General features: G+C 39.2%; 1 protein-coding gene across 3 annotated transcripts in view; it reads right to left on the bottom strand.

Annotated features, from left to right (window-relative positions):
• Positions 1-1,578: 1,578 nt before the first annotated feature.
• LOC128360612 (vascular endothelial zinc finger 1-like) overlaps positions 1,579-15,668 on the bottom strand; it is a 33,381-nt gene continuing 19,291 nt past the window's right edge. The window contains exons 5-7 of one of the 3 annotated variants that reach the window (XM_053321078.1): positions 5,827-5,868; positions 5,113-5,178; positions 1,579-4,924 (exon numbers count right to left, since the gene is read on the bottom strand). In XM_053321078.1, coding sequence (XP_053177053.1) covers positions 4,560-4,924; positions 5,113-5,178; positions 5,827-5,868 — 473 coding nt within the window. In that variant the 3' untranslated portion in view covers positions 1,579-4,559. The remainder of the gene's footprint in view (positions 4,925-5,112; positions 5,179-5,826; positions 5,869-15,668) is intronic. The other 2 variants (XM_053321079.1, XM_053321080.1) reach the window with 2 other exon arrangements.

Here is a 15,668-nt window from a genome sequence, read left to right as displayed (position 1 = left end):
TTAGAAACATGCTTCACATCTACAAACTAATTGACTGGTTCCCCAAGACACAAAAAGCCAGGGGACTGTGGGATAGTATGTGAGCCTAGTGCAGGAAATGTTGAGCTGAGATCACAAAAGAGACTTGTATCCCATCCAGACCAACCTATCTGAATGGGTTAGGTGTCAGCCAACCCTCCATCACAATCCTCCTCCCAACTAGGGTTGGAAGCTGCTTGGCTGGGTACCACTGGTACCATAAACAGAAAGTATTTCAAATAATACTGCCTTTTATATGCAATTTATTTTAACCGATTGGAAAATAGAATTTAAAGAATGCACATGTGAGATAGGAAGTGTGCAGATGGACAGACAGGGTGAAACTAGACTGTTGACTGGAGTCCCTGCTAGTATGGACTGTTGAAAGCAGCCCAAACACTGTTCAAACATGTCTTAAGTAGACCCCTCTCACACATGTCTGCTATCCATGGGCCTGGTCAATTCTGAACAGTATGTTCTGTAAACTGGTTCTGAATGTGTGCAAGTTGAACAAGTCTCAACTTCAGCCAAGACACAGCCCTCAATAGAAACATTTCCCTTAATCACTGTTAATAGAAGATGTGGTTACATGCCTTTTTAAACAACCCACTTTGTCATTAGTGGTCAACTAGCTTACACTGAACGCCTCAGTATGCCCCTCTGAGGCCCAGTAAGTCCTTCTCAGATTGTATAACACTATCTGAAACACCCTTTCTGATGTCATAATCTAGGCTTTGACAATTTGTGTAACTTTCCTAAACAGACAGTCCCATAACCACACTTTAAAAAGTGATGGCCAGGTGTGTGGTTTGTTAGAAAGACTTCGCTCTCAAGCTCTTTTTTCAACCATCTCATATCTGCTTGTCACTTTTAATGTAAACAAGCCATGTATTACTCCATGAATGCTTCTCAGGAGAATTTTACATCTTATTCGAGATTCATGCCATAGAGATTACAAAAAAAGAGTTGTTTGAAAAAGATCAGGCTGTGGGATGCAGTCTGGTCTTTGTGCAGCCTTTCAGAATAGTCAAACTATTTTTTTCTTTAGAAATTACATCTCACACACACGAACCTCAGGGAAGCCTGTTGACCCCTGGCCATGATACCGTTACACCTTTCTGCACTGATTCATACCCAAAGGTGGACATCAGAAAAGAACTGCTATATGCACTGTGTGCTGCAACATGTATGCAATTATCCACACAGGAGGAGTCATGGAGCTGAGACAGGATGTACTTGTCATCCAGTGTACATAGTGTCAAATTGTGTTGTCCTTTCTATGACAACTGAACTTTCGGTGGGAATATAAAGCATCCTTTGTGATCATAGTCTCAACTATTCAACTAGAGAAAAACTGCCAGGATTTTTTAAAAACAAAAACAACTAACAATTTAAAAAAAAAAAAAAAAAAAAAAAAACTACCCTAAGCTATGCAAGTGAGATCTAGGGAGCAAATTCAGCTAAAAAGAGCAAAGCTGGAATTCTTTCACGTACAATGATAATTTCCCTGAAGATACTACTACCAACAGTGAGTTTATCTTACTGACAGGTATGGTCTCATGTATGAGACTAAATGCCCATGTCTGGCATGCAAACCCTGTATACCTTCCATAAAAATCACTCCCATTTCGCTTCTAATTGGCTCTGACCCGGATATTTTTACCCTAACCAATAGGCCTTTTAGGTATCCTTGTTGGAATGCAAGGCGTATTTGTTATGCTTGCCTGACAAGTGCATTTAGCCATAACCCATAGACCCAAAAGTCAATACAAATATGAACAAGAGGCATACCACTACACTGAGTGACATATTCCCTCAGTAAAAACAACATGAGCACAGTTTATTCTAAAAGAAGTCTGTGGCTTCATTTTCAGTCTCTGAGTAGCACCATGTGAAGCAGATAACATGCACTAGCATGTGGTTCTGCATTTATGCTGCTTTTCTAGGTTGACAAGCTGAGGGGAAGAAACTACACTCTGTTCATCCTAATAGTTTTTAAGAGTTCAACATATTGAAAAACTAGATCAGCTGCAGCTATACAGATTGTTAGGATAAATTGTTGTTTGGCCTTTATGGGATTTGTTGATAATAAAAAAAAGTGACACACAAAGTGACAGTGGCCTTATCCTTGAAACAGTCTCTTCTCATTTCTCTGTCCTCCCCGGGATGGACGGCCACAACAGTGGTGATATAGTTCTTGCATTGCTAGCCTGTGATAAATAGAGAGGGCTTATCTCTCCCACAGGTAAAAGGCAATAAAATAGTGTTTCATATTTACAAAGAAATGGTCAGTATGTAAATTGATGAATGTGTTTTTAAAGACTATTCTCAGTAACCTTCCTGAGTTTGACTGACAGTGACGGGATCCTATACCTGCTAAAGTAAACAATCTAACCAAGTTAACATACCACAAAAGTTGATTTTGGGCCTGCTTTAGTGGCTGCCTAATGAGCCACTGGGTAACTCTCTTGACCTCTACAGTTAAAAAGTCCTCAGTAATTAATATTTAAAATTAATTGACCTTTGAAAATACTGCCATTTTAAGGCAAAACCTTGGGGACAAGCTTTCAGTACGAGACATTTCCTCTTTTCTGTACCTTCAACTGTCATATCCTGACATAAATACATACAAACAATTCCAAACAGATGTCACAGATAAACATTTGTAGAGTATCCAGCAGTGATGAGTGACTGGCTTCCAGCGATTTCTAAAAACAGACATGAGTGATCTGTCTTACAAGCCCCTGAACCATCAGTGGAATCCATAATATCACTCTCCCTCCCCTAAAAAGGAAGCTTTGTTTTTTGTACTTTAAAATATATAAACCATTAAACACTGATAAGTCCACTAAAATAGCAATAGAAAAAAGAACGTGAAACAAGATCTGCCTTAAGAGAAAGCATTTAAGAACCATTCAGGCAATACACTTCTTTTTGAGTTGTTAACAATACCTAAGGTATACCCAAGTTTGAAGTCAGAAACCCAGTTGAGGAAGTCATTTTCAACTGGTTACTTTTAAAAGACAGACACTGTCCTTAGTGGCTAAATATAAAATAAAGTATTGGGAGACAGGGCTCTATAAGGGCTTGCCTTTCCACAGCATCTGTGTTCACTGCAAATGCTGTGGCAACAAGCTGATTCACCCTCACTTATCTGTGGGGGTTAAAAACAAAAAACAAACAAAAATAAAAAAATCTTCTTTGAAAATGGGGTAAGCATGGGATAAATATAAAATATGGATGGATATGTAGCTGCTGATAATATAATAACTGCCCAACCACTTTAAACCATGTCAAAAATGGAAGAAAATACTTGTTCAGTTTGAAAGTAGAAAACCTGTTGATGTGATGAACTGCTATCTCGAGTACTGGGTAAAATGAATGGATGCAAAATTTGTACATAACTAGGTTAACACCACTTCATGTTGCCTTTTAATAAAATAAGGGGTCAGTTGGAGAGGGGTTGCCCCCTAATCACAACTCAAGGGGGAGTAGTAGAAATGGGTGATGTGGGGGAGTGACTGAAGGTGCCAATTTCATTAACCTTGGGTTGGGTTTCAAAAAGGAGAATTTAGTGTTCAGCGATGTTCTAAATGTTGTTTAAAAGGATTTCTTCCAAAATATAGCATTGAGAAGGAATCCTCATTCTTAGAAAAACTTTGGCATAAAATGGTCATTTACACAAAGTACCTGTAGATTACATCAGCTTTCAAAAACCCACATTTCAATCATCATCATGTCATAGGGGTGCATGTGAGAGAAGTTATTTTAAGTGTTCTGCAGTCAGTCACTAAAGAGGTAACAAATTCAAGTTTATCTGAGAATAAAATGTTGATTCTTAACCTTGGTTATTGTACTTTTACAAAATAATCTGGATTTAAGCCTCTTTCTACCCAATTCAGATCTTTCAACTGCATATCGGAGACCAGAGATTGGAGGCCAATCACATCCAACACTAAAGACCATCTTATCACAGACAGAGGCTTTACAATCCCCTGTTCATTATGTAAAAAATCATGTGACCACAGTTCGATATCAAGTGAGCAAAACACATGATTGGAACTGTGAAATTTGGTCCATAGCTACAGGAAGAGTCAATAAGAGGACGTTACTTTGCTGCTGTGTTTATGCAAATCCATGTGTAGAACTGCTTAGTGGTAATATTTGATTTACATAATTTTTGCATTAATGTGATCAAGTACCATGATTTGTCAGGTATTTAATTCATTGCGTAAAAACGGGAATTTCTATCTAGTATCAATACACTGTTTCCAGTTTTAGGTTAATAAACAAAACAACTCATTCCATTATGATTAAGGGTGTCTGAAACCTTTTTTCCCTCTATAAATACAGAAATAATTCAACATTGACAAACTATGACATAATGACTCCAGCAAGTGACACTAATTGGTAACTATGAATGTGGATGTATTACATTATTTGGAAAGTTATTACCTTTCCAATCCATGTAGACTACTTGACAAGCTCATCCATTATCAGGCAGTTAAAACATTCTCAGCAGTTACATCTGCAAAAAAGCTCTACCAAGGAGGTGAGGAAGGCAGAACTTGGGATAGAAAAGGCATGCTCTCCATGGGCCTCATGGCAATGTTGAGTGGCCCGGTGATATTCATGGGCATGGGGGTGGTGATAGCCACTGGGTGGGCTATATTCATGTGTGCTGTTGTAGGGATATTGACAGAGGCCAGGTTCACAGGACCAGTGATGGTTACAGGGTGCTGCAGGTTGACCGGTGATGTGATGTTGACTGTGCTGGTGGCGATGTTCATCTGAGCAGCAATGGTGACAGGATTGTTGGCACTGACACTGCGGTTTATAGCTGAGGTGATTGCTGCCGAGTTAGTGACTGGTGTTGTAGTGGTGGAGTTGTGCACGGTGTTGGCATCTGTTTGAGAAAAAGACACACAAGAGAACATTTAAGTCCTCTCATCCTTGTAGTAATATACAACCCCTCCAAAACAAGGAAAGCCAACAGCCCTTTCAACTCCTTGGCTCTTTAGCTGCGTCACTGAAAATGCCAATACATCATTAATACATTATGTCAACTGTGGTAATATTGTTGAAGAAACCTACCTTTGTGAGAGCTGTCAATTAGGACTTGGAAGGAGTTATTTAAAATCTCTCCTACCGTCAACTCACCTGAGGGGTAAATTCAAAAAGCAGGATCAATAGACTAACCAGCTAACTGTCTATATATTTCAGTTCATTCAATTTTAAACATGAATACATTGTCAAGGGCATTTTAAACTACTATATATGTAAGGCAGTTTGCACACTACACAGCAGGACTGCCAATTTGACCATCCCGTGAGTTCAGGGCCAGCACATCACAGGGTCATTGTCGACTTGTCTCACACACATGATCGACATGCTGCTGTATCATTTACAGCCCAATCTCATCTGGGACATACACTTTTTTAAAAAAATCATAACGTGTTTGCCATTACAATTGGTAGTTCTGAAGAGTGAGTGGTTCAATAAAGCCAATTCATCAGTTGGGTACTAAAAGGTGAAAGGACAGGTAGTGTGCATCTAACTTCAGTGTTATGGTCCAGTTTGTGGTTAATTTAAATGATCCTGCTTCATGAAATTTAACCATATATTAGCAAAACTGTATTTTCAAAACAGAAGAACGTTAATTACACCAGTTCTCAGAGGGGGGGAAAAGCCTCTGTACTTGAGTGACATGGCCTAACATGATATAAAACTGGCCACTAACGTTTCGTAGATTTGCAGAGGTTAAAGAATTTAAGGCTTAGGGGTTTCTGCTACTAGCTACTGGATTACCTTTTCGTGGCCCTGAGTGGTTCCACTGCCAGTCACTTATGCCTATTCAGAAATACAGACACATATGGGGTTACAAGAGCAGAGGGCAGCAGTTCTATCATCTGGGAGTCAGCTTAAACAGTTAGCATGGTCAAGTTGTGTGTATGTGGGTGAGTATGTGGTGTTAAATATTAAATTCTGGGCTTCACAGTTTCTAGTGGGGCCAAGAAAACAAGACTATTCTCCTTTTATTTAATTTCCATCTCTGAAACCAAAGTCAAAATTCCAAACACATAGTCCAATGCCGTCAAAGGCATTGGGAAGACAAATGTTTACGAAAAGATTTTTCACTTAACACGGGAGCAGTCATGAAGAATTTAAACTTATACTAATTGTCTCTACCTGTTGATAATAGGGTTGATCTAATATCAGATACCATATTCATCCAATTCATCCGATTGCTGATAAGCGCTACTTTGGCTCTGATGCAGCTGCCTCTCTTTCTGTAGTCCTACTTTGTAGTCTCAAGCAATGTCCACATTATCTGGCTGGTTACAAGTGAAAGAGAAAAAACGTTGAATTTTGGAACTCCGTGTTTGAAAGCGTACAAGATCAGGGTGTTTTTCAAACGTTGATGCAGAAGATTATAATTATTGAATCTTCAACAGTATCTGCTGCCTGCGTTTAAAACACAGCTGCACTCACCTGAGTCTGCTGATGCTTCTCTGTTTCATCTTTGGTACAGCAGCATGTAAATCTTCAGTTTTGATAGGCTATTACTATGGAGCCAAGACACTGCTATGATACGAAACTGAAAGAAAAAACGTTGAAAGTCCGTGTTTGAAAGCGTACAAAAGATTTGAAACTTTGGAACCAAGTTTTGAAGTTTTGAAGGTCAATATAGTGTTTTGATAGGCTGAAAAAAATTTGAAATCTCTGAAAACATTATTTTGTATTTGAATTTTCCATTTCAAATCTCTGCAACTTGTCTTTGATTTTTTCTTTTCCTTCTTCACAACTACAGCACTGTTTTTACAGTGTTTCAACCACACATTTTCATAGTTTCAAATTTGGCACTGTTCTCCCACAGTATAATTTTGTTATCCAGTTTTGAAACCTTGTAAGTGGTGATCTGAAAAAACCTGAAAGATTAGAAACTCTGAATGAAGTTTTGAAACTGAAAAACAAATCTGAAACTGGAAAAAAAAAATCTGAAACTCTGAAACAGATCTGAAATTAAGTTTTGAAACTCCGTAAAAAAGATGGTCAGAAGTTAGTATGACAGCATCACGCCTTTTCATCAGAAAACATTAGCATCTTAGTTCAATAACTTCTAGACTATGTGGCCTAATGTCTGAAAATCAGCTTTGGATCACATTGGCATGTCTGTTTTTACTGCCTTGGAATAACCAACGTTTTATTTTGAAAACCGTATGTTTGCTCACTCCGTATCAGTGGGCTACGTGCATTTGCCATACATTCTGTAATATGTGTGCACTTGAAATGTTGGTGCAGCTGATTTGATCACGAAAAGATGAATGACGGCTCACTTGACCGCAGTCATTGTAGCATGCTATTCTTCTCATCCGACTTGTGTTTGTTGTTGTCTCCTTCTTCTGTCGCTTTACTGGCATGCTCTCCTACTCTTGCTTTGTCACACCTTTGGTGGAGCAGTCTGTCAATCTTGTGTGGTCCGACATGTCATTGGACTATAAGGTTGACAAATCCCGCCTCCACTTTTCAAGGTTCAGATGTGTTTTTCACAGTTTCAGATGTGTTTTTCAGTTTCAAAACTTATACTTATTTACTGTGGGAGAACAGTGTCAAATTTGAAACTATGAAAATGTGTGGTTGAAACACTGTAAAAACAGTGCTGTAGTTGTGAAGAAGGAAAAGAAAAAAAAACAAAGAAAAGTTGCAGAGATTTGAAATAAAAATTCAAATACAAAATAATGTTTCAGAGATTTTAAATTTTTTTCAGCCTATCAAAACACTATATACACCATTCAACGGTTTTTCTTTCAGTTTCACATCATGGCAGTACCTTGGCTCCATAGTAATAGCCTATCAAAACTGAAGGTTTTCATGCTGCTGTACCAAAGACGAAACAGAGAAGCATCAGCAGACTCAGGTGTATTTTTTTATTTGCAGCTGTGTTTTAAACGCAGGTAGCAGGTAATTTTGAAGTTGCAATAATTATAATCTTCTGCATCAACATTTGAAAAAACACCCTGATCTTATGACCTACTTTCATAACAAGCAAGCCCAGTTTCCTAGTTACACCGCTGAAGAAGTTCAAATAATGCACTTTGTTGCAGTGGTATAATGCCAGTTAAGCTAATGTTGAGTATCATAGAACTAATTTCAGTGTGATAGTCATTGTTGAGCTATGTTAGGTTATGATGTTACTTCTTGCACATCACCAGTCTCAACCCACAACTAAGTAACAATACTTAAGCGTGTCTTGAGGCAGTCTCTGCCTGCTTCTTGTAACTTTTAGAAGGTGTAGGCTTGTTGTTTGAGACTTTAGATGTACACGTACTACTTAGATGGTGTACAGTTGTCAGAGCTGAGCAGTAACTTCTATTGCTATTGTACATATTCAGCTAGTGATCATTAGTAGTGAAGTAGCCAACTTTTGAATGTCACTTTCCCCCATCTTGTTAATACGCAACAGTGGTGAAATAAATACTCAATTCATTTCATGTCAATACCACCATGTACAAATATTTCAATAATTGGAGCAATACTTTTTGCAAATGCGTATCTCAATCTGTGTGTGCGTAATCAGATCTGTGTGTGTATAATCAGATTTTTGTGTGTGTAAAAAAATCCATACAGTATGTCTGTATTCAGATTAGCAAGTGAAGACAAATCTACAAATGCAAGCAAAGATCTGTGAATGCATACACATCAGTAAGTGTACATAAATGTGTAAACAGATCTGTAAATTCATACATAGATCTGTAAATGTCTCATCAGTTACAACTCAGGCAGGAGCTCTCGATTGGCTGTCTTTTTACACATGATTTTTGCTATACTTCTGCTGTGGCAGATCTGCAAATCACGTGTAAAAAGACAGCCAATCGAGAGCTCCTGCCTGAGTTGTAACTGATGACAGACATTTACAGATCTGTCACATTGACAGATCTGTTTACACATTTACAGATTTATGTACACTTACAGATGTGTGAATTCACAGATCTTTGCATGCATTTCCAGATTTGTCAGTAGAGAGCAGACTCTCTGCTGCGCCGTTAGTTCTGGGAAAGATATCATTGTCCAACACACTGAGTGGGTGCAGGGTTGTTGAGGTGAGACAGACTGAGCACCAAGTTATTTTCTTCGCCTCAGAGTTTGTTTAATGTTGTGTGTGTTGGTCAGCTGGTCTTGAGTGTTAATCTGCTCCACTAACATTAGTTACCTGAGTGACAGCGTCCCAAGTTCTCAGTATACTTCACGTATTTAGTCTTTAAATCAAAAAATGCTTGCAACAGCTGCCATTTTGAACTACAAGATGAACTCAACCACGTGTTCGCTATAAGACTGTCCGGCTGGTTGACTGTTGTCACAGTTAAGTTCTGCCTTTGTTGTTCTGTCAACATCACATTCCCTAACGTTTAAATAATTGATTCTTGACTTCTTGAATTGATGCAGAATTCTCCACGAGCGCCTCAAGATGTATCTAAAAACTGATCATTTTTGACACGTCTACTGGTTATACTGGGAGACAGATGCTGAAGGTGGAGTTGCCAGGCAAAAGGGTTGGTGTGACAGATGAAAAAATGGAAACACATGACCCGCTGTGGCAACCACTAACAGCAGCAGTCAAAAGAAGATGATGACTCTACAGTAGGCCTGCACGATTAATCGAATTTTCATCGTCATTGCGATGTGAACGTTCGCGATGAACCCATCGCAAAAGCTGGTCTGTAATGCGATAAATTGGCCACGCACACTTTTTTTTTTTTTTCGTGGCGTCCAAAACATTTTGCCTTGTAACAGTAGACCAATAAAATTGATGAGTAGTTCACAGAGGTCCAATGAAATTGTGTGATAAATCAAGCACGCTTTATTATTGTAAATCAGTCATTTGTACTGACTCTCATCAACATGGAAAATACTCGAAGAAAATCATATGATGCGGCTGTTACGTACTTTATTATTTTTTCACTTTGCTTCATGGTTGATACACGTTGTCGTCCGACTCGTTCATAGGAGAGAACGGGAGAGTTCGCTCAGTAGGTAAGTTTTAATTCAAAGCAAGACGTACAATGACAGGTGCCAACGAGGTAGATTACTCCAGTAAAAGTAAGACTTAGTTTAATGACTTAGAAGTCGCCAAATTACTTACTTTAACGAATTTCGTTAGTTTATATAATGCAGATTTGTAAAATATTACTTTTATGAGGGTCACAGTCACAGACTGTAGAAACTTAGCATTTGATAATTGTGGTAGCAGCGGTGCAGCAGATGTAATGAAGTCCATGCAGCACGCTGTATGCAAACTAATATTAAGCATATATCCTATTCATTACAATGTCCATGGACATAAATTGAGTTCTTTTGCCTTAATAATGATAAAATAATACACAATAAATGCGTGATGGCTGTCAGGCATCGCCAGACCAACCATAGCTAATATCTCATATTACAACGTGGGACACCTGAGGCTTAAAATCCGGTGCGGCTTGTACAAGTACAAAATTGATTTTCTTTCTAAAATTAGAGCATGCGGCTTTTAATCAGGTGCGCTCTGTAGTCCGGAATTTGCGGTAATTACAATCAGCTATTCAGTGTTTTAGAGTACCTAAAAGCAGAGAATCTTTTAAAGCTGAAAATCTGAAAGAGACAGGAACTGTATGCAAACTTTAAATATTTTCTTATTTATCGCAAGTCATATCGTCATCGCAATATTGAACAGTGTGATCGCACATCGCACATTTTGCTGATATCGTGCAGGCCTACTCTACAGATTGTTCAGATATGAGATAGCCTGCCTCAGTGCATATCTATGTCTCACTCAGTATTTCCCATACATATGCTCAACTTGGGCAGCCCATCCAGGTAAATAAGTTAACTGAACTGTATTATTTCTATACTTATTTAATTTGAATTAATTAAAATTATCTTAATATGTATTTAATTAAAATGGTAATGATTTATTTTGTATATTGCAATCGGTGATGTTATTTTCAAGAATGTAATAATTAAATTGGCTTACAGCACATAAGCACACATCACCAGGGCTCATTTCTATATTACCTGCAGCTCCCTGGTGGCTTATGTCCACATCATCATTGCACACTGTGCAAAATGCATGATATGGGACTTCAGAGGGTTGGAAGCATGGCCACTGTTCTTGATATTTACTCAAAAACTTCTGGGGGACATGGAGCCTCTTCTTTTTGGCAGGTCTGCTGCCCTGTCCCTCCCCGTCTTTTTCTTCCTCATCTGCCATGATAGTGGCAGAGTGGTAAAGTTGCTACTAGGGCAGTCAAACGATTAATTTTTTTAATCGAGATTAATCGCAGAATTTCCATAGTTAATCACAATTAATCGTGTTTTGAATTGCATGTTTAAAACCCTGTTATTTTACATTTCAAGGCAGTTTTAAGCCCATAATGTAAAGCATTTCTTACCAGAGTGTCTTAACTGGGAATCAATCGCGGCTCTGCTGCGACTCCCACACTCCAAAATGGTATTTTGGTGGAGCTGAGGCTCGCTTGGCTGCACCTGGGTGTTTAGCATGGAGGAGCTAACTCAAACTCGACGTACTCCGTTTGACACAGGTTGCATTTTACTTTTGACTTCAACTGAACCATCTCGAAGTTTTTTAAAGTTAAACAAGCCCTCCAAAAGTCCAGTAGCACTCTTTCTTTCCATCATCGCGGTAGGTTTACTGCAGGAAGCCACTTCAAAGCTACAGCTAGAGGAGCCGTCTACGGGTGAGTAGAATGGACAAAAAGGCTTGCAAAATTAAAATGCGATTACATTTTTTTTACGCGTTATGGATTGCATTAATCTAATTGCGATTAACGCGTTAACGCTGACAGCCCTAGTTGCTACAAAAGATTTGTTGGCTACATGTTTAAACTGTATAAATAATCACATTCTTCTTTATATACAGGTCTACTCTATCTGCAATGGATATATATAAAGGCTAAAATACACACACACCCCCCAGTAAATCTTTAGTTTTTTTCACTTTCGGCTCAAATGTTTTCACAGTGAAAGTAACGTTATTAACAGTTCACATTTAACAAAAGCTGGCAGGTCTGCTGATACACACAGACACACATACAGTTTACCTTTTTAACCGCAAGCTGCAGCGAGTTGGGGAACAGGGAACGGGGAGGGAGGCAGGGGGAAGGAGGAGGGGGAGCAGGGATGTCACGTTATAGGTTCGGCGGGCTCATTATTCTCCGCTACTCTACAATAATTGGTTGAAACTGCTTCACCACGCTGCTGCATCATGCTGTCAGACATGAGTACTGCACGTGCACATTTCCCACAGAATTCATGTCTGCAGCTTTTTGCTCAGAGAGGTGAGTCGTACCAGCGTATTTAGATGTCAAATTGCGTACCTGCTACGCAAAATGTGTACACATTGGCAGGTCTGCATGCACACGCTCATACACACACCGTTGGCGAGCAGGAGGATGTGCTCCGTCAGTAAGTAGCTACAGAGGTAGTTTCAGAGCCAGATCGACTGACGCTGTAGTCGAGTGAGCTAGAGTGTGAATGAAGAGAGGGAATTCTGACAGTAAGAAAGCCAGTGAATCAGATGAATAAAACATTATTTTCTGCTTGTTTCAAAGCGGTTACGTTCATAGCACAAATAAACTTCCCCGCACACCTACGCTCAACCTTGCAGCTCCGCCTCAAACCTCTGCATCTGAAACACTAATATGCTGTTTAAAAGCACATGGCAGCAGCATTATGCTGCTTTGGTTGGTTCAGTGTAAAAAAGCAAAGTCTTAATGAGATCATCACCATTCATACCAATACAACCAGTAGTTAAATTTCTAGAGCCCAAAATAGTTTAGAGATTTTTTAAATAGATATACCCTCTTAGGGCCCTATCTTGCGGTCAGCCCTGCGCCCACGTTGTCTAAATAGCAAATGCACTTGCACCAGTCTGTGCGCCTATGGGCGTGTTGGTCTCAAAATGAGATGTGGTCAGGCGCATTGATGGCGCGTTGCTATTTTGAGGCAGAGGGAAGCGATTGTGCTACTGACCACAAAAAAAACAGGTCTAAAGTCACTGGCGCATATGTTACTGTTATTTAAGGGGCGCATTATCAAGAGTCCAATATGCTCCTACATAGGCGGGTATATAGGCGTGCTGTGCTTGTTACCACACGGATGCGCAGCAGCACACAAACATGCAAAACATTACAAATAAAAAGGACCACAATGTGAATTTGTATTATGATGTACATTAACATATTAAAAATGCATGTCATATTAGTTAGTCATAATATTTATCAGATTTAATTAATTGTAAAAAATGGAGAGTGCCGTTGTGGACAGACCTAACAGCCTATGAAAGTCTGTAGCCTCTGATGCTGCACAGAGCGCAGTGCTATTACACACAGCCACTCACTGTTCATTAAATCAGCTGATGACACCAGGCTGCTGCACACCTCTACACTCAGACTGGTTGGTTATATCTCCATATTCTTCCTTTATATGAATGAAATGTAAGGTTAGCAGCTCATCAGCCAACTTTCCTTTTAGCAAAAGTAACTCATGTTATATTATTGAAACGCATTGCTGGGTAAATGCGCCGTTATAATAGCAATCCGCCAATGTGACAGCACTCCTTGATATTAAAAGGGAGTAGGAGATGACACTCTGATTGGTTTACCGCGTGTAACGCCCAAAACACGCCTATGATTAATGCACCTGCCATAGTGACCATTTTTGCGCCGTTAAAATAGCAAAAGTGGATTTGGATACGCCCCAAAGGCACTTGCGCCACGCGCTTCACGCCATGCGCTATAGATCGTTAAAATAGGGCCCTTAATGTTGCTTTCAGAGTGTACCAGAATGATGCATTTGACTTAAAAATGTAGCAAATTTTCTTCTGGGGGAGCATGCCCCCAGACCTCCCTAGAGGATTAGATTGAGGTCCAACCACCATAGTCTCAATGGTACTAGGCCTAGGTGGTGTCAAGGTATTAAGAGGGCATTTAGAAATCCTGAAAGTATGATGCCAAAAGTACAGAAGCTCATCATTATATTAAACTGATACAGAAATGCTAAAATTGAGGCCATGTATTGTAGTACACACCATGCACCACCAGAGGTTAGTCTCTACTCATGGGAAAGGTGGCTGAGCTTAGAAAGAAAAGATTTGAGTGTGTGTGTGTAAAAATCGGGTGTATAAGATGCAGTCTATTTTGGGGGGGTGCCATGCAGTGAAAAATGCTTTTCTATTAAAGACTAATTATTTGAAAAGCAATAAAACACAAATATTACACCTGAAACAGTGTCTCAGGTTAATGGTTAATAGTCCGATAATGATTTGCTTAACTGAATTGGACCGGTCAGACCGGGTTCGGATTAGGATATTAGTTACAATTAAACCTTTCAAATGAACACAGTAACTTTACATATTTAATACAGTGTGTATCTGTATCTTACTCGAGTCCCAAAAAACTCTTCATCAGAGCTGTCGCTGTGCGCTGTGCGCAATTATTGCACCCAAGGTAAGTCTCACCAAGCACACTGTCCTCGGACTCTGTCAGTCCCAAATTCAAACAAAGCATCATCCTCTGTTCCATCCAGTGGAATTACAACAAAGTTAGTGTATCTTTTAGTATTCAGATCTGTGCTCATACTGTGTGTCACTGCAGAGCAATAGCTGATCGTCTGTGCTCTTTTACTCATTGCGCTTCCACATCTGCTGCTGTCAGTTGGGTCAGTTTGGTCTGTAAATACTGAAACACATTGAATCAGCACCCGCAGGTGAACCAGCCTGGTTTTTGTTTTTTATTTTTCCATACAGCATACACAGGGATTGAAGGGGAAGCTGTTCACCATCTACCTTTTCATAGAAACCCTTTGTGTTAACTTCCTAGGATTTAAGGTAAAACAAGGTGGAAACAGCTGAGAAAATGGCAAATTTTTCTCCTGCTGAACAAGATTATAATTTCACCCCGCCACTAACCATTGCTGATCTTTTCTAAATGAAATGAAAACTCTACAGGCAATAAGGAATACTGCAGTCTGTATAAGTACAGTGGGGGTCAGAGGTATAAATGTTCAGAAATTGTAGTAGAAAATAGTTAACATTATAAAAACTCAAACGGTCCGTCAGACTGGTGCACTAACTACGTTTTTTATTTATTTTTATTGCGCTCTTGCCTTGATGACAACATCCAGTCTCAGAATATGAGAAAATGGGCAATTCTTTGCTTCTGTTTGTCAGTGATTGTCAGTTTTTGATGCATGTATTATTCTAAATAGGAAAAGAAAATTAAACCATTTTTAAAATTTCTGTTCATACCTATTTTACCAGGGAAAAAACAGCTTGTATTTCAATTTAATTTAGTATTTTTTTTTTTTTAAATCAAATAACCACTCGTTTTTGGGTGGATTAAATTTAATTACTCTTCTTGGTTCTTCCTTTTACTGGTTCACTGTCTCTGTGTGAGCAGCACACACTCCAGACCTTTTATACAGAACAGTGAGGAGGAATAAAGTAGCAGCAGAAGACACTCTGACAGCAGAGGAGAGCAGTGCGATGACAGCAAACAGCACTATAGCTGCTCTTCTCAGCGGGGGGCGGAGCTGAGTCCTCCATGCAACAGACTCAGACAAACAGCAGTGGAGAGTTGTGACAATTTAAGTCA

The sequence above is a fragment of the Scomber japonicus genome, chromosome 6 (assembly GCF_027409825.1).
Source record: "Scomber japonicus isolate fScoJap1 chromosome 6, fScoJap1.pri, whole genome shotgun sequence".
Classification (NCBI taxonomy): domain Eukaryota; kingdom Metazoa; phylum Chordata; class Actinopteri; order Scombriformes; family Scombridae; genus Scomber; species Scomber japonicus.
Note: the sequence above shows the minus strand (reverse complement) of the source record. Positions and strands in the feature narration are given on the sequence as shown.